The sequence below is a fragment of the Marmota monax genome, unplaced genomic scaffold, assembly GCF_021218885.2.
Source record: "Marmota monax isolate L192 unplaced genomic scaffold, Marmota_monax_Labrador192_F-V1.1 WCK01_AAM20220418_F8-fsc00078, whole genome shotgun sequence".
Taxonomy (NCBI): domain Eukaryota; kingdom Metazoa; phylum Chordata; class Mammalia; order Rodentia; family Sciuridae; genus Marmota; species Marmota monax.
The window spans coordinates 3,072,535-3,094,620 of record NW_026694865.1 but is presented as its reverse complement, the minus strand read 5'-3'; the positions used below and the strand labels follow the sequence as shown (position 1 = coordinate 3,094,620).

Sequence of the window (22,086 nt, the reverse complement as noted above, 5' to 3'; positions counted from 1 at the left end):
TCTGTCCACTGTGATAACCGCTACACACCTGTGGCCGTCAAGCACTTGAAATGTGCGTCTAACCAAGGAATTCATTTTTAATTTGATTGAAATGGAATTCACCTGAATTGAAATGGTCACCTGTGGCTAGGGGGTGCTGTAGGGGGCAATGCAGCTTAGCCTGCTCTCAGCACATGGGCTGTGGGGGGGGGGCAGGCATTCTCCAACGTTGGTGTCCACTGATTTGTGCCTTCCTGGCACGCTCCTCAGATGATGTGGGTGCATGGGCAGCTTTGGGAGTGACTGGGCCAGGGGTCTGGCAGATGCCATGCTGAGGGAGGTAGCAAACCCCACCCCATTGGTGCAGCCTCTCATTATCTGTCTGTCTGAAGGGCCTCTCCCTCTTTTTCTTATTACCATTACTGTTTAGATCAACTACTCATTCAGGGACATCACGTGATTCCTTGAAATGCTCATGGTGGGAGCATATACTCCCTTATAGGAGAAAAAAACACCCCCTGGGCCACCCACCCACCTCAACATTCACTGGCCTGTACATTCTTCGAGCGTTCACTGTGCACAGGCTCTATTTTAGGCATTGTGGAGCCAGCCGTGAACAAGAGACAGAAATCCCTGGTGGCCTGTGCTTACTCAGGGTGGTGGGGAGGTGACTGAGACCTGAAGGATGAGAGTTAAGAACGTGGTGCATCATGGGGGGACGGGATATCGCTCAGGTGGTAGAGAGCTTGCCTCACATGCACAAGGCCCTGGGTTCAATCCCCAGCACCACACACACACACACACACACACACACATACATACACACACCGTGGAGAAGAGCATCATATTATAGACAAGGGTGCTGCCTCAGAGAGGTCTGGGGACTCTACCAGGGGGATGTGGAGTCTAGATTCAGATAAGGGTCACCTGGCAGCAGAGCCTACCCTCTGCGCCACTGCAGTGCCCAGCTGGAGGTGGGCTGGGGTCTTTGACTCTGCCCTGTGCCCTGCAGCCTGCTGCCATCGGCTGTGCTGTAGGGGGCAGAGAATCCAGGCAGCCGCTCCCAGCGCGCCCTGACCCCCCCAAGGCCAAGTGCCGTACACTGATCTCAGAGCACTCCAGGAAGATGTGTGGTCCGGCTTCTCTGCTGGGAATTTCTTGAACAGCCATAGCGTCTCCTCAAAAATCCTGGAAGTCAGTGAGAAGCCAAAAAACACAATAGGTTCTCACTTCTTCATTTCACAGAGAAGGAAGTTGAAGCTTAGCGTCCCCTTGGGGACGAGTTCAGCCTGGCATGCATCTTAGTACCCTGTGTTTCCTCCACGTTTCCCTGTGTCCCTCCTATGTGTCCAATCTTCCTGGACTCGGGAAAGCAGAGCAGACTCAGATGGAGGAGGACCAGGTAAGCAGCTCTCATCCATGGCCCCAGAATGCCATGGGTGACAGAGATGGAGCCATGGGTGACGGAGATGGAGCCGTGGGTGACGGAGATGGAGCTGTGGGTGACAGAGATGGAGCCGTGCATGACAGCGCCTTCCGTTCACCCCTCCGTCCCTGGGCTCAGTGCTCCACCTCCTACCGTTTCCAGGACCCTGGTGCCTTGATTTTCACGTTTCACAGATGATGGCCCTGAGCTGGAGAAGGAAGGTGACTTGTCCCAGGTGACACAGCAGTGACCAAACCACAGAAAAATGCCACTCTTTCTGGATGGGCTGCCTGTGGGAACAAGTGCCCGGCAGCCACCCTGGCAGATCAAGCGGCCCGTGGGGCTTCCTCCCGGCCCTTTGCTATGGATGGAGCCCTGAGCTTGCCCCACCTGAGCCAAAGACAGGGAAAAAACAAAGCCACCAGACAAATTTTTGTGTTCCAGTTAAAGAACTAAATTTTCATCATCGTCATCAAGAAAATGCACCCGCTGGCCACAATAAATCATTTTTGAGAGCCAAGGACAGGATACAATTTGCTTCCATGTGGGGTGTACACAGTGATTATCTCAGAGGAAGGGGGCCAGCTTCCATTTCTTGAGAGGCTTTAAGGGCCACTCATCTGCGAAATGAGAGCGTTTTCCTTCCAGGCCTTCCCCTCTCAGAGGGAGACCAGTATGGTCCTGGGCCCAGGGGAGGCTGCCAGGGAGCAGGCCCAACAGATATGAACATCTGGAGGCCAGAGCCTTTCTCTGCCTCTTCCTGACCTTGGGCCAGCCTAGTCCAGCCTCCTCCTCTTCCTCCTGGCAGAGTCTGGCCTCACCAGGTAAACACCGGGTTTCCTGAGGTCAGAGCCCCTCCCTTACAGGAGAAGGGAAGAGGGTAGAACTAGTGTTTGGAAAGCACCCATCCTGTGCCAGACACCTTGCCAGGACCTTGCATTTGGTTGTTTCATTGTATCCAGTGAGCAGGGTGACTTATTTTCATTTTATCGATAAGGAGACACATACTCAGAGAGGTTGAGTAATTAGTCTAAAGTCTCAGAGCTAACAAGTAGCAGAGATGAGGTAGAATCTATTGGACTTTTTTCTAACTCTACAAACCCTGACTACTATGATCTCTTTATACATTTGTGTAGTACTTTACATTTATGGAGCAAGTAGAGAGGGAAAGAGATTGGATGGAGAGGCTGAAAAAGGACAAGATGCATATGTTACTGGAAAGAAGGAGACTAAGAGAAGCTCTTGGCTGACATGCTGGCTCTGCCACTTTGCCCACCTGTGATTTGGGGCAAACCTCTCTGAGCTCTAATTCGTCACTTGTATACCATAGATTGTAAATGGGATGGCAGTATCTGCCCAGCTCTGCCCACTGAACAGCTGGAGGGCTGAGCAAGGTGGTCTCAGAGAGAACTAGGGTGTAGGTGGGTCATGGCCAAACTTTGGGGTGGTTCTGTGGATTCCTGGTCCCTTGCTGGTATATGCTACCAGCAGCACAGGACTCACTAGTCCCCAGCCCAAGAGCAACACTGGTTTAGAGGCCCTGACATCCTGGTAACGAGGAGCCCAGAGAAGCCAGGGCTTCATGTCTGAAGCAAGAACCCAGAGGAGCAGGTCCTGGCAGGAGGGCAGTGGCCAGACGCCCATCCTGCCGGATAGCAGAACTCAGAACCTCAGCAGGCTGAAGGCCCAGTTCTGGCTGCAGTCCCAGAAGGGGAGCCTCCTGGGCCTGGCCTTGGCTCTTGCCTTCCCACTAAGCTGAGAGATCTTCCCCTCCCCCCAGCATCACAGAGTCCCCTCCTCAGGGAGCCCTGGGCCAGGCATGGGGTGGGCTGGGACTTGCAGGGGCCAAAAGTTGGATGAGCTGGGAACTGACAGCTAGTAACTGGAGAGAGGAAGCCTACAGACCTAAGGCATTAATCATCTCTGTGGGACGCCCTGGAGGAGGTGGCAACTGCCTTGGGAGAGCCATTGTCACTCAGGGTCACAGCAGCCCAATTGAGGGAGGGTTATTAAAGAAGGACCAGGATGACCCGGAAGCTCCTGTCTGCTATGATACCAAGGCTTTAATAAAGTGGAGGAGAGGCCAACTAGTCCCAGCCACTGTTCCCCATTGCCCTTGACCAGAGGTCATCCCCTTAAATCTTGAAAGTCCCCTCCCAGGGATCGGAAGAGAGTGATGGCTTGCCCTCACTGGAACTAGCCGGGACCCCGGGATCTGGCTTTGGGCATCAGAGGCGAAGGGCCCATTCTCAGATCCCTTCTTCACTGCCCCATGATTTCCCTTTGAGGCCCCGTAGCTGCTCCAGCTGCAGCCCTGCGTGGCTGCCGCCTCCCCAGCACAGGGAGGAGGCTCCTCTGCCTGCTGCCTGCACACCCAGGCCTCTGATCTCAGAGTGAGCTCAGCCCCTTAGGAATGGGGGCGGGTGAGTGTGTGTGTGTGTGTGTGTGTAAAGTGCAGACCTCCGCAGTGCGTGCTGGGCCTAAGCCAACTGCCAGGCCTTCAGCCTCTGGCCTGCACCCTCCAGAATAAACCTTTGGCACTGGCCAGCTGGCCCCTCGCTGGCCCCAGCCAGGTACTACCTGCTCACACCTCCCCTGTGGCCTGTCCTCTCCTCCCCTGCCGTCCCCCATCCCTTCCCTCTTCTCTTTTCTTACCTGCTATATAGTCCGGAGACAGTGGGGACACAAGTTTACAGTGGGTGAAGGAACAACTTTGAGGATGCCATGAGGCAACATGTGACAAATTGCTGGGACATTTTTATGCAACGCTGACCTGGTGTCCTGAAACAGTCAACGACACTTAAAAAACCAGGGGATGTGAGTGTTCTAGATTAAAGAGGCAAAGGCAAGGTCACAACCAAACACAGCCCATGCCCTTTTCTTATTGTTGTTTGGTACCAGGGATGGAACCCGGCACTTCACCACAGAGCCACTTCCCCAGCCCTTTTTTAAAATTTTATTTATTTGTTCTAATCAGTTATAAATGACAGCAGATTGTTCTTCGATTCATTGTACACAAATGGAGCACAATTTTTTACTTCTCTGGTTGTACACAAAGTAGCATCACTCCATATGTGCAGTCATACATGCACCTAGGGTAATGATGTCCATCTCATTCCACCATCTTTCCTGCCCCCATGCCCTGCTCCCCTCCCCTCCCTCCTCTTTGCCTAATCCAGAGTTCCTCCACTCATCCCATGTCTGCCCCCCATTATGGATTAGCATCTACTTATCAGAGAAAACATTCAGCCTTTGATTTGTTTGGGATTGGCTATCTTCACTTAGCATGACATTCTCCAACTCTATCCATTTTCCTGCAAATGCCATCATTTTATGCTCTTGTATTGCTGAGTAATGTTCCATTGTGTATGTATACCACAGTTTATTTATCCATTCATCTACTGAAGGGCATCTAGGTTGGCTCCACAGTTTGGCTATTGTGAATTGAGCTGCTATGAACATTGATGTAGCTGCATCACTGTCAGAATGGCAGTTATAAAAAATATAAAAAACAATAAGTGTTCACAAGAATGTGGGAGGAAAGGTACACTCATACATTGCTGGTAGGACTGCAAATTGGTGCAGCCAATCTGGAAAGTAGTATGGAGATTCATTTAAAAACTTGGAATGGAACCACCATTAGACCCAGCTATCCTGTTCCTTAGTCTATACTCTTTTTGTTTTTCATTTTGAGACAGGGTCTTGCCAAGTTGCTTAGGTCCTCCCTTAGTTGCTGAGGCTGGCCTTGAACATGCCTCAGCCTCCAGAGCCGCTGGGATCACAGGCGTGTGCCACCATGCCTGGTTCCGTGGACTTTTGTTGAATTCACAAAATAAAATAGCTGCAAAAGACATTTTGAGGGAAATTTGAATATGGACTGTATATTAGGTGGCACGGAGGGATTTTCAGTTCCTTTGATGTGACAGTGGTGCTGGGATTGAGGAGGATATTGCCCTCCTCTGTGGGAAATGCGTGCAGCAGTAATAAGGAGGCAGGAGTCATGATTTATACAAATTCCTTTCCAGTAATTCCACAAAAGAAGAAAGAAAGGGACTTGGGGGGAGCGAGGGGGAGAGAAGCAGCTGGTGCTCGGGAGGCAAAGGGTCTCTTTGCTGGAAGTTGGTGGGAGAGCCTGGGCTCCGCAGGCTCCAGTCCAGGGCTCTGCCGTAAACACTTGGCCTGGGCGCATGTGCACTACACCTGCAGGCCCAATGAGGTGGCCCGAGGGTCAGGAAGGGCCCTCCCAAAGCCCAGGTGAGATGGCTCTCAGTCTACCGGCCACTGGCAAGAGTCCAGCAGGACGTGCTGTGAACCAGCCCTGGAAAGACCCCCCACACCAACATCCCGGGAAGCAGGCCGTCCTCTGTCTAGAACCTCCCAGGCCCATTCTGGAGGACATGCTCAGTGGAAGAATTGCCTGCAGAGTGCAGCCCCCAGGCTGGGGACTGAGGTCTCCCATGACACAGGGTCCAGTTCAGAAGCACCAGCTGGGCACAGGGGCAACCATCAGAACTGGCCAAGGGATCATCAAGAAGCATATGAGGTGCCCACCAGGAGCCTCTGCCACAGCTAAACTGGGGCAGTGGGAGGGAGGGAAAAGGGCAGGAAGTGGGAGACAGAGAGAGAGCAGGGGTTGGAGAGGAAGAGGGAGAGTGGAGGAAGAGGAGGAGGAGGAGGAGTGATGTCAGACACAATAACAGACACAGGGACAGGGCAGCTGAGGGCTCCCCCAGGGCATCAGGGTAAATGTGGGTGTTGTCAGGAGAGCCCAGGAGATCCCATCAGGTCAGTGTGCCCTGTCCTGGGCACATGGTGGCAGCTTGGCATCGACTCCTCCCAAGCCCTCAGAGGTGGTGCAGATATTAGCCTCCTTTATATAGGAGCAGATGGAGGTGGCACAGAGAGGTTAAGTAGCCTCCCCATGTCGCACAGCTAGTCTGTAGCAGAGATGGAAGTTGAACTCAGCTCCGGGTGGCTCCCAGTCCTTTGCCTGTGACGATTTCCTCACAGTCCTCTGGAGACCCTGTGGGAGGAAGGAGCACAGAGCTGGGCCACTCTGCCTCTAATGAGGCCACTTGCCCGCTGCCCAGGGCCCAGCTGTGGCTATGCTGGACTAAAGGAGAACTTGTCAAAGTCCCCAACTGCCACACCTGGACTCTTTGTGTTCTGGTGGAAGCTGAGGTGTTGTCCCTCACTAGGGTGGGCTCCCTCCAGAGAGGGACTAACTGTCCAGAAAGAGCACAAACCAGAGTTCAGTTCTGCTGAGAAGACCCTGGTGTCACCTCCTGACGTCACAGAGCAGGGAGGGAGAACTTGGGGCCAGGAGCCCAGGAGAGGCCCTGACTGTCTTGGGCTCTGAGGAGGCCTCTGGGGGCCAGAGTCCGATCTGAGTCAGGTCCTGAAGGCCGAGGTTGGGCTGGGCAGACGGGGAGGAAAAGGCTTTGCAGGGCAAAAGGCTCCAGCAAGGGGCTGGGGGTTGGTCGGAGCAAGCTCAACACCTCTCTTCCATGGGAACTGTGGAATCTAGAATGTTCTACCTGGAAGAGACAGAGTGAGTCCCAGCTTTTTCCCCTCCCGTTGAACTTTTACCAGATCCACAAACCACCCATCCTATATTTTTCATACTTCATTTTTCTTTGAATCGATTCTTAAAAATTAACCTCATAGGGCTGGGGTTGTGGCTCAGTGGTCGAGCACTTGCCTCATATGTGGGAGGCACTGGGCTCGATTCTCAGCACCACAAATAAATAAGTGAATAAAATAAAGGTCCGTCAAGGACTTAAAAAAATAATAATAAAAAAAATCTCATTAACAATAGTATCTGTGACACCATGGAATTGGCATGTATGTTATGTTTTATTTTAATGCAAAAGAAAATAAACACACAACTATTAAAATTAGAAACTTCATCTCTGTGCCATGTGAAGGGACCTTGAGGGACCACCTGGGATTCCACTTTGGGAATGGATGATGTCACCCAGGAACTGGACACCAGAGAGGGGAAGGGTTTGCCAGAGAGGGGAAGGCCTCAGGGCAGCAGTGGCCCACAGGCCCCCGTCCTGGGCTCTCCAGCATGACTGTTCAGATGGCCACGTTCATATGGCCAGCAGAGAGAGCAGGAGGTGGGAGAGGGTCCAGCGCAGCCAAGGCCGGAGGTGGGGAGCCATGGACAGTGGGAGACAGCCTGCTGGGATGAGGGCCCTGGGGAAGTGGAGAGGCAGGGAGGAGGGGGCCGAGAGCTGGGGAAGCAGCTTGCCCACAGCAGCTTGCCCGCAGTGAGGAGTCCTCCCTGGGACTGCCCTTGGATTCTGAGCTTCCCCTTCCTCCCGGAGGCCCTTGTGGCCCAGCTCCTGGCTTTGCTTAAACCAAGTGCAAAAGGCAAATTCCCAGAGTTGGCTTCCTGGTCCTGTGGGGGTGTTCCCTTTTGTTTTTCCTCCCCTGGGGAATTTCAGTGTGTGTGTCTGTCTTGCTGGGGGAGAGTGGGGAGGGCAAGGAAAACGGATCCAAGTGCTGATTTCTGGGCCCCATCTATAAAATATTGGATTCTGCAGGCCTGCACTGGGACCGAGGAGTTTGTGTTTGTAGTAGGTGGCGTGGGAGGCTCAGAGATCTCCTCCACCCCGAGTGAGTTTGATACAGTGATTCTTGGGCCTCACATTAAGAATCTTGCTCCAAAAGGTAGTCCTGCATAGGAGAAACCTATGTTTAGGCCTCTACTCTGCTCTGTGGCCTTGGACAGTCACTTAACCTCTCTGTGCCTGATGATGATGATAATGGTAATGATGGCAATGTTGATGACATGTAGGACTAAGAGGTTTCTGAGGAGGCCCTTGTGGATTAGAAACTTTAGAAAGAATCTAGAAGCTCTAACAAGAGGAGGGGGTCAGGGGGGTGTGCATAAATGAACACCCCCCTGACCCCTGGCCATCAGCATTGTTTCAATCTCTGTGATCACCCAGCCCCCCGCCTGTCTTCCCATACTGAATTTGGACCCTAGGCGGGCGGCAGTCCACGTGTGCTTGGTTTGCTCCCTCACTTGGCATGGTCCTTGGTAATGAAAGAACCCTACCATCTTTCTGGAAGGTGGGATGGGCATGGGAACCTAAAGCAGGAAGTGTGTGAACGCCCCATGCCAGTCTCTGCTCCCACAGGACTTTGGTAGGCACAGGGCTGGCACATCGTGGGCCCAGAATTGGTGGAGGCTCTACCCTGCCCCCCAACTCCCTGAGCGCAGGCCCCAGGGCTTGCTCACCTCCTGCACCCCTAACTCCCTGGTGCCCAGCCCAGACCCTTCACAGAGCAGGGACCTGCCTGACCCTCATCTCTCCTGGCCCCTCACAGATGTCCTGGCGTCCGCAGTACCGCAGCTCCAAGTTCCGGAACGTCTACGGGAAGGTGGCCAACCGGGAGCACTGCTTCGATGGGATCCCCATCACCAAGAATGTGCACGACAACCACTTTTGTGCCGTCAATGCCCGCTTCCTGGCCATTGTCACCGAGAGCGCCGGAGGTGGCTCCTTCCTTGTCATCCCCCTGGAACAGGTAGGTGGCCATAGGGTTTTCATGAGACACAACAGAACAAGTGCAGGCCGGGGAGCCAGGAGACCTGAGATTTCTTTCCAGAACTTTCCCAGAGGTGTGCACTTGGACAAGCCACTGCCCTCGGTGTCCACGGGGTTCCCTTCCTGAGGGACTGGAACACTGTCTCCAAGACCAGCCCGGCTCTCAGATCAGCTCCCTGGGCATCCTTTGGGTTTGGAGCTGGAGCGGATGAAGACCCAGCCACAGGTGCATGGGCATCTGCAAAAATATCCCACTCTTTAAAAAATCATGGCCCTCCACCAAGAGCCTGGCCATTGCGTACCTCTCCCTCATCTCCACCGCCAGCTAAAGGTCCTCTGCCTTCCGTGGATGTTGATGTGGATACAGCAGGTTAAGTCTGCAAAGCCTAGATCATGAAATTTTTAAGTTGCAGCCATTTGGGCGGAGGCCCTGGGGGGCTGTGGGAGGTCACTCAGGGAAAGTGCTCTCTGTCAGTCCTGCTTGTTTATGGCTGAGCGCCCCTTCCTGGCCTGACTCATCCCCACTCCCACCAAACCGCTCCCCTGTGGAAGGAAGGAAGCCTTGCCTCTGCTGGCTGGTGCCGGGGGATGGATTTTTTTAGTCTCTCCTACCCACAGTGGGGTATCAAAGTTCTAGAAAAGCCTCAGATCCTCTTTCCCAGTGAGGAGGCAGCTCTGAGGATCCCGAGGACAGGGCCTGATACACAGAGATGTCCCTGGAGCATGAGTGCGCTTGGAGGCGGGAGCCTGGGTCCTGCCGCTTTGCTGGCCGCAGGCTTGGGTGTTTCTCGACCTCTGCCCTTGTTCCCTGTGATGGTCTAGCAGGGATCCTAAGGCCTCCCCTGTCTGCATCTGCCTTGGCCTCAAGTAGGACAGGACAGGAAAGCTGCTCGTGAGCCACATGCCAGGCTAAAGATGTTTTGTTACTTTCTTGGGAAACTTGTCAGCTCTTCTGGTGGGCTTCTGAGATGTAGTCTGCCTCCCCTCCTGGGACAGATGGCCTCGGCTCTCTGTCTACCTTGGGACAGCACAGCTCCAGGAACCTGGCTGGGTCTGTTTGTGTGTGTGTGTGTGTGTGTGTACAGGGGATTGAACCCAGGGGTGCTAAACCACTGAGCCACATCCCCAGCCTTTTTAATATTTTATTTAGAGACAGGGTCTTGCTAAGTTGCTCAGGGCCTTGCTAAATTACTGAGGCTGGCTTTGCGCTTGTAATCCTCCTGCCTCAGCCTCCCAAGCTGCTGGGATTATAGGCATGCGCCACCACAACTGGCTCCCAGCTGGTTTTTATTGGGACACAAGCCCATTGCAGACATTCTGCCACTCTCCACTTTATTATGGCTGGCAAGGGTCAAGTCAACCCCTCCCCCCATAACAGAAATGAATTCCAGGTGGATTAAAGATCTAAACATTAGAAAAGAAGGAAGGAAGGGAGGGAGGGAGGGAGGGAGGGAGGAGACTGTTAGTATGTTAGAGAAAAATGGGGACTACTTTTTAAATCATGCAAAGTGAAAAGGCTTCTGAAGCAAGACAAGATCCCCGAATCATTAAAGAAATGATTAATAGATTAGAATAAACTTTGTAAATAATTAGAATAAACTTTGTAAATAATAGTTTCTGTACTACAATATTCCTAAACAAAATTAAAAGGAAAGCCCCTGAAAAAAGATGTCCAAATATCATGTCTCAATAAAAAATAAGTAATTAGGGAAGTCCTAGCTCCTTATAAAAAGCAGAGGTCACAGAAAACTGTGACCTCTCTCAAAATGTTTTACTATGAGTTAAAAAATAAAAAGCCATAGTGCTCTTAAATATTTAGAGTGTTTTTAAAATCAAGGCAGCTGTATTTTTTATATAAACATCCTCTCAGTCTAGTACACAGTTTTTAACACACAATAAAAGATAACATTGAATTCACATTGTAGAAATACCCAACATCTGCTTATCTTGTATTTTGCATTAAACCTGAGGACATTTTTTGCATGTATTAGGAATTGGATGAGACATTCAATAATACAGCTATGACTAAAGGTCAAAAATGCTCACTTGTAGCCAGGTGTGGTGGCACATGCCTGTAATCCCAGCAGCTCCAGAGGCTGGGGCAGGAGGCTTGTGAGTTCAAAGTCAGCTTCTGCAAATTATGGAGGCCCTAAGTAACTCAGAGAGACCCTGTCTCTAAATAAAATGTTAAAAAGGGCTGGGGAATGGGGTTCACTGGTTAAGTGCCCCTGGGTTCAATCCCCAGTATCGAGGGGAAAAAAAAAGCAAACAAAAGAATATTCACTTATTTTTTTTAAAAGCCACTAATGTCCTCCTATATAAATTAGAATTTTTTTTAAATAAAAATATTGATTACAGAAAAAGAAAAGCTACACACTTGGGTACAATCTGTGCAGTGTATCATAGACCAAAGATTTATGTCCAGAGTATATAAAGAGCTCCAGAAAAATCAATAAGAAAAAATTCAAAAGTGAACATGAGAGATTCATAAGCAATTCACAGAAGACAAAATACATCTTTTAGCTGCTAATTAGAAAAGGTTGAAGAATCAGGATCCTCAATGTTGCCAAAGGTGTGAGAGAGCCGGTGCTCCAGGGGTGCTCCAGTATGCTCTTGGGGAGATATCGATGAGGCAACTGGCAGTGTCCATTGCATTTAAAGGTTCATGTCCACTGGCCCAGCAATGCCACATTAGGAGTTTGTCCTGCAGAGCTATTCTCAAGTGTATTTAAAAAAGAAAAATGTTTGCAGCATTTTGTAGTATTTGATTTTTTAAAAGCAAACCTCAATTTAAAATTCTTTCCAATAGAAATAAAATTTCTGTCAGATTGATTAATTTCTCAACTCTTCTCCCTAATTTCTGTAATGGTAACAAAACATTTTATATTGTTGGTAACCCTGGTCTAGAGTACAATCAGACATTGTAAGCACTTTGCAGAAAACAGAAAAGACAGCATAGTATTCTTTACAAGGATAAGTTGCCTAATTTAGAAATATGTACCTATGCATGTATTTTTATATGTACATTTTCCTTTATTTGTTCACGTTCTGTGATGCAGTTTGTGTAACTTGATCAATCATGATAATGATGGCTCCTACTACCAGTTGATTCCTTTTATTTTCCCTCATTTCAAAAAGTTTTCACTTTATGTAAGTATTCAATAATTTGTGCAACATTTTATAATAGAGAAAAATTGCAAGTCCATCCATAAGGAAGCAGGTAAACAAATTTCTCTTTGTGTGGACTCTATGCAGTCATCAAAACTGATCTTGTGACCAAGAAGAGGCGCATGCCTATAATCCCAGCAACTCATGAGGCTGAAGCAGGAAGATTGCTAGTTCAAGGCCAGCCTCAGCAACTTAGAGAGGCCCTAAGCAACTTAGCGAGACCCTGTCTCAAAATAAAAAATTAAAAGGGCTGGGGACACTTCTCCAACACTCAGTCTCAGGATCACTTTTCAAGTCTTAAAAATTATTAAGGGGTTTGAAGAGTTTTTTTTTTTTAATATAACTATCAATTTTTAGCATATTCAGAATAAAAATGAAAGAATCATAAAATATGTATTTATTAATTCACTTAAAATAACAATAACAGTCAGATGAGGTGGTGCACACTTATAATCCCAGTGACTTGGGAGGCTGAGGCAGGGGATCGTGAGTTCAAACTCAGCCTCAGGAACTTCGTGAGGCCCTAAGCAACTCAGTGAGACCCTGTCTCTAAAAAAAAAAGGTGGGGGATATGGCTCAGTGGTAAAGTACTCCCAGGCTCAATCTCTGGTACTTAAAAAAAAAAAAAAAAAAGATAGCCTATTTTATATTGTCCTGGAGGACATACTTTCATGAAAAATAACTATACTTTCCCAAACCAAAAAAAGAAAAAAAAAAAGAAATTAACAAGAAAACTAGCACAATTTCATGCTTTTGCAAATCTCTTTAATGAGAGTCTGGCTTGATAAGGATGCCAGATTCTGCATCTGCTTCTGCATCCAGCTGTTGCCCTGCGGCACATCAGGCAGCCTCTGGAAAACCCACTTGGGAGAGAATGAGTGGAAAGGCTACCAAGGTCTTTAATGTCATTATGAGAATGTTTCAACTCAATGGATTCCCTGAAAAGGTCTTGAAGATCTGTCGAGGTCCCCAGACTCATTTGAGAACTGCTGACACAGAGGCGTATTCAATGAGAAACGATGATATACTGTCAAGCAAAAAAATAAAATAAAAAAATAAGGGAGGGAAAATATATGCTTAATCACATTAAAAAATATCTATCTGATTTGTCTGGAAAAAGACGTTTCAAATGTTAAAGGTGGTTGGTTCTCTCCACCCTGGGAAGCACAGTGCTCTCTTTCTTCTTTTTGTTTAGCATATATTCTAAATTTTTTTTTAACAGGGAATACTTAATATCATGGGCTTTAGGAAAAAGTTATGAATGTGGCCTGTGTACCTGGTTGGGGGAGGGGCTGGGGTTTCAGAGCCCCCCAACATCCTCATCTGGGCACCATGAGGCCACCCTTGGCTTTGCCAGCTGCCCACTCCTGTTCCAAGGGACGTCTTCCTCTACCTGGAACATGAGCACCCCCCGTGCTCCGACATGGATGGATGTGTGTGCAGCAATGTTTTCTCTAGTCACACGTGATGACCTGCTCACTGTAGAAAGTTCACACAGAGCTGAATGGCCAGGGTGAGGGCATGATGGGGGTCCTGACCAAGGATCAGGGGGCTTTATTTAGTTTGAAGCAGGACCTGGGGTCTGGGAACTATATGGAGCAGGGTGGCACCCCCAACAAAAGGGCTGCTCAGAAATCAGGGCAGCCCTGGCCCCACGGCCTGGGCCACACCTGCAGTCCCCTTTGGTTAGGGCTGGGCCTTCAGGCATGAAGGGGATATGGCTCAGTGGGACTCCTGAGGCACAGGACTGCCTGGCTGGTGCTGGGGGAGCCAGAGAAGGCAGGGCTACGAACCGTCACAACAATGGCAAATACAGGCCCCTGTGTATCGGGCAGAGCTGCTCCTGTCAGTCAACTTTAGGAAAGAGAAGGCCAATTATTTTAACTTCAGTTTTCTTTCTCCCAGTTTGGTAGAAATATCTCCTAAAACAGTTTGTATATTACTCAGTACATAAACACAGAAAAGACTTTGGCCATTTCTCGGTGACTACTGGTCGTGGCTTTGCATGGTCCTTATGAGCTATGGACACAGTGGTGCACGCCTGTCCCTGTACTGAATGGCTCCAGGTCATTGTCCTGAGCCACCAGCAGGCCATGGGTTGTCTGCATTAGCAGTTCTGACCACCTCCTCCCCCGCCCTCAGGGGTCTCTTCCATCCCTTTCTTGCTTCTCTGAGAGGTTTGAGCAGAAGAGGGTAGAACTTGCCCAGGACTTCCACATCTCTGCCCCGAAGCCAAGCCTTGTGAGGGAGGCTCAGAATCTTCTAGAAAGCCTTTCTGCTTTTGTTGAGACTCCCTTACAGCCAGCTCACTTGAGGTTTCAATATGTCTCATCAACAATCTTCCTCAGGGGTAGGAAGCTCTGTCTACAATGAGCACAAACAGCTCTAACAATGCTGGGCCTGTGAACGAACCCCAAGGGCAGCAGACTCTCTTAATTGATGCTCTCAGCAGGTGGGTAGAGCCGTCTGTCCTCATCTCACACTTGGGGAAACTGAGGCTGCAGAGACAGGCAGGAGCCACACCTGGGCAGCTCACTGGTCAGTGCAGGAGCTGCACCCAAAGCCCACTTGCTTGTTTCCCAGTCTGTGGCTTTTTCCACTGCCTGGACACTGGTGGACGGGGCAGTCCTGGGGGTCGGCAGGTCCCCAAGGAGCATATCTGTTCAGATCCTGAAGGAGCGGATGTGTCTTCCTCGGGGCTCTTGTTCAGGCCGCTGCTGTGAAGGCCAGAGCCCGTTTTTCCCGTAGTTAACATGCAGCTATGAGCTCTCGCCTCTGGAGTAGAATGTTAGACTCCAGCGGGGTGCAGTCGGCACCCTGATTGCCTGGCACAGCTGGAGGGGCCTTATGAATGTTCCAGCAGCCTTTATCCACAGGGGCCTCCCCAGGTGCACCCACTTTCCTGCTGCACACTATCAGCACTGCCTGCCACCTCCAGAGCGAGGCTACAAGACCAGGGCTGGAGTCACTGCTACTGGTACCCCAACGGGCACCTGGCAGGAAAGAGGAATCATGGTGTGGATGTCAGGTGTCTGGCTTCTCCCAAAACCCAGCCTAGGCTGTAGGCTTGAGTCACCTGGAGAGCTTTCAAGGGTCTAACACGCCTGCTCTTTTGGACTCTCACTAAGCCCCACAGCAAAAGTAGCTATTCTCCCCGTTTTACAGATGAAGAAACAGAGGCTCAGAGAAGTCACTTGACTGCACTACATACAAGTGGCAGAGCCAGAGTTTAAGACCAGGGCTCTCTCAGCCACATGCCTGCCCACCTCACAAAGAGTTAAGGAGCAGCATTTCCACCAATGTGCCTTGAACAGGGATACCTTGGTGACCTCCTCCCATGTGCCAGCATGTGGACGTGTCTCCTGGCAGCCAGGAGAACAGGTGTTTCCTAAACTCCAACAGGTGTGGCAGGTTGTAGGGACACTTCCTCTCTGAAGAACGGAGGCAGCAGTCCTCGTCAGCAGAACAGGCAGGGGAGAGGTTCTGCACCGAGAGACCCACGAGAGAACATCATTCCTTCAGTTAGGGGACAAGGGCCCGGCCCCCAGTGCCATTGGGCTGGTCTCTGAGGGACCCGTAGTCTTCCTATCGTGGGTTGGGCTGGTGGGTGTTCCCTGCAAAGGTTGGTCCTGTGTCTTGCTCCAGGAACCAGCTCCGTGTTGGGCAGGCGAGCTTTTGAACACATGCGTCCTCCATGCACCCTGCCAGCAATGACAACTGACGGGCCACTCCCGCCTTCCCTGGAAGCTGGGGTCCCACTTACTTTATGCTTAGATGTAGCCACCTAGGACACAGGTAGCTGGTACCTCTGCTTTAACGCAGCAGCCCAGTCCTGGGGTTGGGATGCTGGGTTCGGCCTCCAGGTGGGGGTCATCCCTGCAGCTCCCCGCCTTCCCCGATCTTGTCTAGTCTCAGCCTGGAGACAGAACATTTCCCCTGGTCTCTGGGATGAGGAGACACATCCTCCTCCTCCACCCAACCAGTGGCCCCCTCTTGCCTTCTCTGTCATCTCCGTTATCTCTGGGGCGGGAGACCTAACCAGGCCTGGGCGGTCGCTGCACTTCTGGGGTCGGTGGAGCCTCACTGGGGCAAGATTGGAAGCCGAACTCGGCAAGGCAGTCTCAGGAGAGCAGAGCGTGGGTCAGGAGAGCAGCTCAGGACAGTGACTAGGAACACAGCGTCCAGGAACAGACAGACCTCCAGTGAATCTCTGCACTGCCACTCAGGTGCTGTGTGACTTTGCATGAGTCACTTTACCCTCCTGTGTCCCAGTTTTCCCTTCTGCAAGATGACGAGGTTGGAGCACATGATTTCTAAGGCTCATTTTAGCTCTCACATTCTGTTCCCTTCTAATGCCATTTTATTCAAATGTGTCCTCACGAGTGTGCGGGTAGGCACTGTGTAGGACACAAGAATGGCTCCTTCTCCTCCTCCCTCAAGGCCCATCTCAAATGCTGCCAGCTCCGTGACGCCTTCCCATTCCAGGGCCCATCTGGAGGTAGCTTGTGTCTGCCACGGTTAAAGCCCTTCCTACATGCTCCCTTATTTTCTCAGTGGTTAGTCCATCCTTCCACCCATCCACCCACCCACTCACCTACCCATCCATACAACATAAGGTTTATTAAGCACCTACTATTTCACTCAGCGCTCCTGGACCAGGGATGCAACAGGAAACAAGACCAAGTCCTTGTCCACATGGAGTTTACATTCCAGTGAGCCCTACCTCCTTGTATTTTTTGTTCATTTGTTTGTTTGGTACCAGGGATTGAACTCAGGGCACTCCACCACTGAGCCACATCCCCAGCCCTATTTTGTATTTTATTTAGAGACAGGGTCTCACTGAGTTGCTTAGGGCCTCGCCATTGCTGAGGCTAGCTTTGAACTCACTATCCTCCTGCCTCAGCCTCCTGAGCCACCAGGATTACAGGCATTCATTACCATGCTTGGCAAGCTGCCTCTCTTGGACTGAGAGCCCAGGAGTGGGGTGACTGTCAAAAGGCAGGTAGTGGGAGGGGGGTGCTCAGCAGGGGAGCATCAGGCAGACTTGAGCCAATTCCCAGAGTCCCAGTCCCATCTCCCGTAGTTGGGGTCTTCTTTTTGCTGGTCCTGGCAGCCCCTCTCTCCTGGGCTTGGGGGGAATGTGTGTCCTGTGGGGGCTGCACCCTCCCCTGAAAGCCCTTCCAGCAGTCCCACCTGCTGCCCCAGCTGCTCTTACTCCAGAAATTGGTGACTAGTTAGCTTCATGGCTTGCGGGATGTTTGAGGCCTAATATTAACAGAAGAGTGGGGAGGAAGGTGCCCAGCCCAGTGCAGGGGACTGCGGTAAAGTCAGGCTTCCTTGCTGGTCCAAAGACTTTGCTTCCATTCCAACCTCTAATCCCTGCCCTGCCCTCAGCATGGAGCTTCTCAAGCCTCATCTCCTCATAGAAAAGCCCTGAATCTTGTCGTTGCCCGTCTGCCATGAGGTCCCCCTCTGCTCGGGGTTCAGAGAGCCTTTTCCAAATCCATTTTTCAGCTCCTTCCTCAATTGCTCTTTGTTCTGCCTTCCACGGGTGCAATTTGCATCTCAAAGCCAGTGACAGCCTGAATGTACAGTAAGTGACTTTGGGAAGGGAAGAATTGTGCTCAGAGAGAGAGGAAAGTCGCAACTTTATTCCATTTGTCTGAGGCCTGAGATTGACAGCCTCGCTTTGTGTCTTTCCCATTTTTGGAAGAATGGCTGCTTATTTTTGAGAAGAGCAAAGGCAAGTCTTCAGCAGAAATGCAATGTCACTCCCTTAATTTATTTCAAGCTTATGGGATGGGCTGTTGTCCAGATTTGGGGTCCCGGAGGCCAGGGATGCCTGGTTGGTAGGCATCGTGGGAGGTAGGAGAATCCATCCCTCTGCCTGGGTCTGGCCTCAACTGAGCTGTCCCCTGCCTCCATTACCCTCCTTCCTCACAGAACCAGAGGCTGGGGACAGTGGCACCTGCTTCAGGACTCTGAATTTAGGTCCTAACTCCAGCCAGCAGCACCGGTTGGGACTCCGAAGCAGCCTGCCAGTCACTTGATCTGCTCCCCATTTTCCTTCCAAGGCCCGCAGCCCCACAGAGTTGGGGACTAATAGTGTATCCCTTAGTGGCACCGTTCCAGGCTCACAACCACTCCGCGCCTCAGTGTCCCTCTTATGAAACTCTGACGGGACTCATGTCTCGGGGTGCTGTGATGATTCAATGGGGTGCTGTTGAGAACACCGAGCTCGCAGCCTGGCACAGATCATGTGCTCTGTACTGGGAGCTATGGTGACACCCAGGACTTTTGCCCACCCTCTCCCCCATTTCCCCCCATCCCAGGATGGGCCTGTGGGCTTTGGAACCTGCATTTGTAAGGACCAAGCTTGTCTCTGGCCTGTGTGCAGCTGTCTGTGTCCTTGGCAATGAGCCTCACCCTGCCTAGAGGGAGGGCCTGCAAAGTAAAGCCATTTTTGCCTAAAAGGAACAGAGAGGGTGGCCCAAGGCCTCCCGGGAGCCGTGACTAATTGGGCTGCTCTGTGCTGAGCTGCTCCGTGCTGAGTGCCTGGAGGTGGGAGAGTGTGGGGAGGAGGCTGGGCTCTTCCGAGGCCCCTGAAGCAGGGCCTGCCTGCTTCCTGAGGTTGGGCTTCTGCCAGGTAAAATGAAATAAGGCGTGTGAAAGCTTCGCTGCAGCCGGTGGCATACAGCAAGTGCTCAATAGATGAGAGCTGTGCTGTTTCCATGATTATTACTCTAGTAAGCTCCAGGATGGGAGGAAAGGGATGCTAGGAACCGGGGACAGGGGCTTTCTGGGGTCTGGCTGACTCAGATGTTATCACAAGGCCATTGATGGGCGTGGGTCTGCGATTCTATGCTCTGAGCCCCTTTGAAGCCAGTGCCCTGGCACCCACATCCTCTAAGCACCTCACTGTGCCGTGACAGATCCTGGCCCCAGGAAGTGGAGAAGTGTCCTGTCCCAGGTTGCACCCGCGGCCTCTTCCCAGGGTCCTTGCACTCAGCCACTTGACAGTGGCTCGTCCCTCCCAATGTGTACATGGCGAAGGTTATGGTGACCCAAAGGAGTGTGTTGCTAGGGGATTTCAGTGGGCAGCGAGACCTGCCACACAGGGCAGCCACCTTCAAGCCGCTCAAGAGGGACCAGGTGGAGGGAGACCCACCGCCTCACCAGGTCGAGCCCAGCTCTGGAAGCTCCACTGCACAGGCCTGTGATGCCACCCCTTCAGGGAACAGAAGGGACAGAGGGTGCGTGAGTCTGTGGGGATGAGGACTGGAGTGACCCGGCTTGAGGCAGACCATCCCCAGGGGCCCACGGGCCTGGAGGCCTTGACCGAGACTCCTGCCCTGAACTTCTCATCACAGCTTCCAGAACAACACCTGCTGTTGGCATCGCCTGGCAGGCTCCAGGCCTGGCGTGGTCCGAGGGCAGTTTCCACCTCTGGAGTGTCTCCCCGCTCCCTGTCCCTCCCAGGGCTCTTATAGGTCATCATGATGGGGCGTGTTGGTCGTGGCATTCCCGGCCTCTTAGAACAAGAGCCAGCTCTGCCGCATCCGGCTCACAGAGCGCTCTGCTTCTCATCCGTCTTCCCCACTTTTCCTTCCACTCAGTTGCGACCTTGATTTTAGTTGCTAAGCAACCTGTGCCTATGTCTCCAAGTGGGTCATCAGGTGAACATGGGAGGGGAAAGATAGGGAGTGGCAATGCTTTGAACTATGTGATTTATAGATGGAGGCACAGGGGCCCAGAGAGGGGCAAGGGACTTGGTCAAGGCTGCATAGCTCATCAGTCCCCATTTGTCAGGACAGTGAACTCTCCAGGATTCCATCCCCTCAACCCCCCACTGTTACCAAGAGAAGCACCCAGGAAGCAGCAACACCTTAGGAACAATCCACGAGAGGCAGCCATCCAGCCAGGCAGGGAGGCAGTGTGTCTGGTGATTAGGCGGGCAGGATCTGGCATCGGATGTCCTGGGTTCAAATCCCAGCTCCACCACTTACTGACCATGTGCTGTGGGCCCATTGCCTAAACTGGCTTGTACCTCGCAGTTTCCTTGGTGACAAAGTGGGAGAAATGCTATTGCAGATTCCAAGACTGTTCTGAGGTCGGATGAGGAGGTACATGGCCTGGAAGGTGCTGGAGCCTGGGGACCCTCCTGCTCCCGTGACCCAGGTACAGCCCTGCAGGGCGCCACCCCCAGCCCAGCACACCATCCCTCTGGTGGGATTCAGCCTCAGTTTAACTAGGCCACAGGTGTGGTACAAAAGATTTCACACTTTCGTTTCTAATACTGGAGACTTGTTCACGTCAAACAGGCTCCTTAACTTTTGGGGGTAGGGAGACCCCTTTGAAGTCCAGAAAAGCCCAGGGATCCCTTCATGGGATAAAGTTTTTAGGTACATAGATGAAATGCAAAGAATTACAAAGAAACTGACTCTGTGGAACTCTAGCTGTCAATAAGCGTGGCAGGATGGGGTAAGGGAGTGGAAAGGCTTTATATCTCTGCACTAAATAACAGGATCCAGTGGGGGCCTAATAACGACTCTAATCTCCAAATAGTGATGAGCGTGAACAGCATTCTGAAGTAACAGATGTGATCTGAGAACATCTGTGATGTTCGGGGATGAGAACATGACAGGTTTGGCTGATCCTAAGGGGATTCGCTGACTGCACTGATGCAGGAACACAGGGTGAAATCTCAGGTAGATGAGAGGGAAAACAGAGACCCAACCTTTCTCCCATCCAGGTTCACAGGCCTCCTGGAAATGGTCTGTGGACCATCAGGTTAAAGACCCCAAGAACAAGGGAAAATCATTGTTCAAAATCCCAATGAGCTGAGCTGCCCTGGCTGAGGCTGGTGGGGAGAGGCGAGGCAACCTGCCTGCACCCCTTGCCCCTGGGTGCACCCCACCCACATCCCCAGCCTCCCTGGAAGTCAGGAGGCCTGGCTTCTGTTGGCTCTTTGTGACCTCAGGCAAATCTGCTGGCCCTTTGGGCCTCAGTTTCCCCATCTATAAAATGAGATGTTGGTCCCGTTGTCATTAGAGATCTTGCCAGCCGATACTCTGGGAGTCTGTGTTCCTGCCTCCCTGAAGACAAAGGCCCAGGAATCTGGGTCTGCAGCGCCCTGGACCAGGGAGAGGGAACAGCTGGGGCCAGGCTGGCAGGCTCCCAATTGTTCAAGGGAGCTAGAGGAGGACGAGGCGCAGGGTGCTCTCTAGAGCGACAGCTGGGGGATCCTGGCTGGGGGCCTGGGCCTCGCCTGCCATCTGTGCCTCCTTCCTGCCAGGGACGCTGGTGGGGGTTGCTGGTGGGAGTGGCCATGGGGCTGGGGCCAGCAGGAACCTGGATGGAGTGGGGAAGGGCTGGCCAGAGAGCCAGGGAAGAGCTGCGTGCTCACTCCTGGGTGCTTAGCTCCCTCCACCCTCGCTTTCCCACCCTGATCTTAGAGAGCGAGGCAGAGGAAAGACGCACAGCCCTAGGTCCAGTTAGGTACTTCACGGCTGTGCTACCTTGAACCTCTCCACAGTTCCCTCTCCTCTTCTGTTTAACAGACATCATTCCTAAGGCCTACTCCTTGGACCAGATCAAGGTTTAAATGACACGGAGGAGATAAACTCCCCCAGCGTGCTGACAGCAGTGGGTGTTTCCTGTGAGCTGTAAATGCCCCTGCTGGTTGGGGTGCAGTGGAGAGTCCTGTGCACCCCGGTTTGTGAACAGTCCAGCCGCCTTGCCCTCCGGCCTTTGCTCCCACTCTTCCCTCCCTCTTGCTGCCCTTACCCACCAGTACTCCCACACAGACACTCCCACCCAACTAGAGTTACTCACCTATTTACAAACAAGTGCTTGTTCCAGACAGGCAAAGCCTTCAGGCACTTGAACTTCAAAACTTATGTTCACTAAGGACGCAAGTGAAAAGCCCGCCTGTCACACCCAGCTTCCAGT

At 51.7% G+C, this 22,086-nt stretch overlaps 1 protein-coding gene across 3 annotated transcripts in view; it reads left to right on the top strand.

Annotated features, from left to right (window-relative positions):
• Coro2b (coronin 2B) overlaps positions 1-22,086 on the top strand; it is a 135,330-nt gene that overhangs the window by 56,309 nt on the left and 56,935 nt on the right. For all 3 annotated transcript variants that reach the window (XM_046426647.2, XM_058573279.1, XM_058573280.1), the window contains exon 2: positions 8,747-8,947. In XM_046426647.2, coding sequence (XP_046282603.1) covers positions 8,747-8,947 — 201 coding nt within the window. The remainder of the gene's footprint in view (positions 1-8,746; positions 8,948-22,086) is intronic.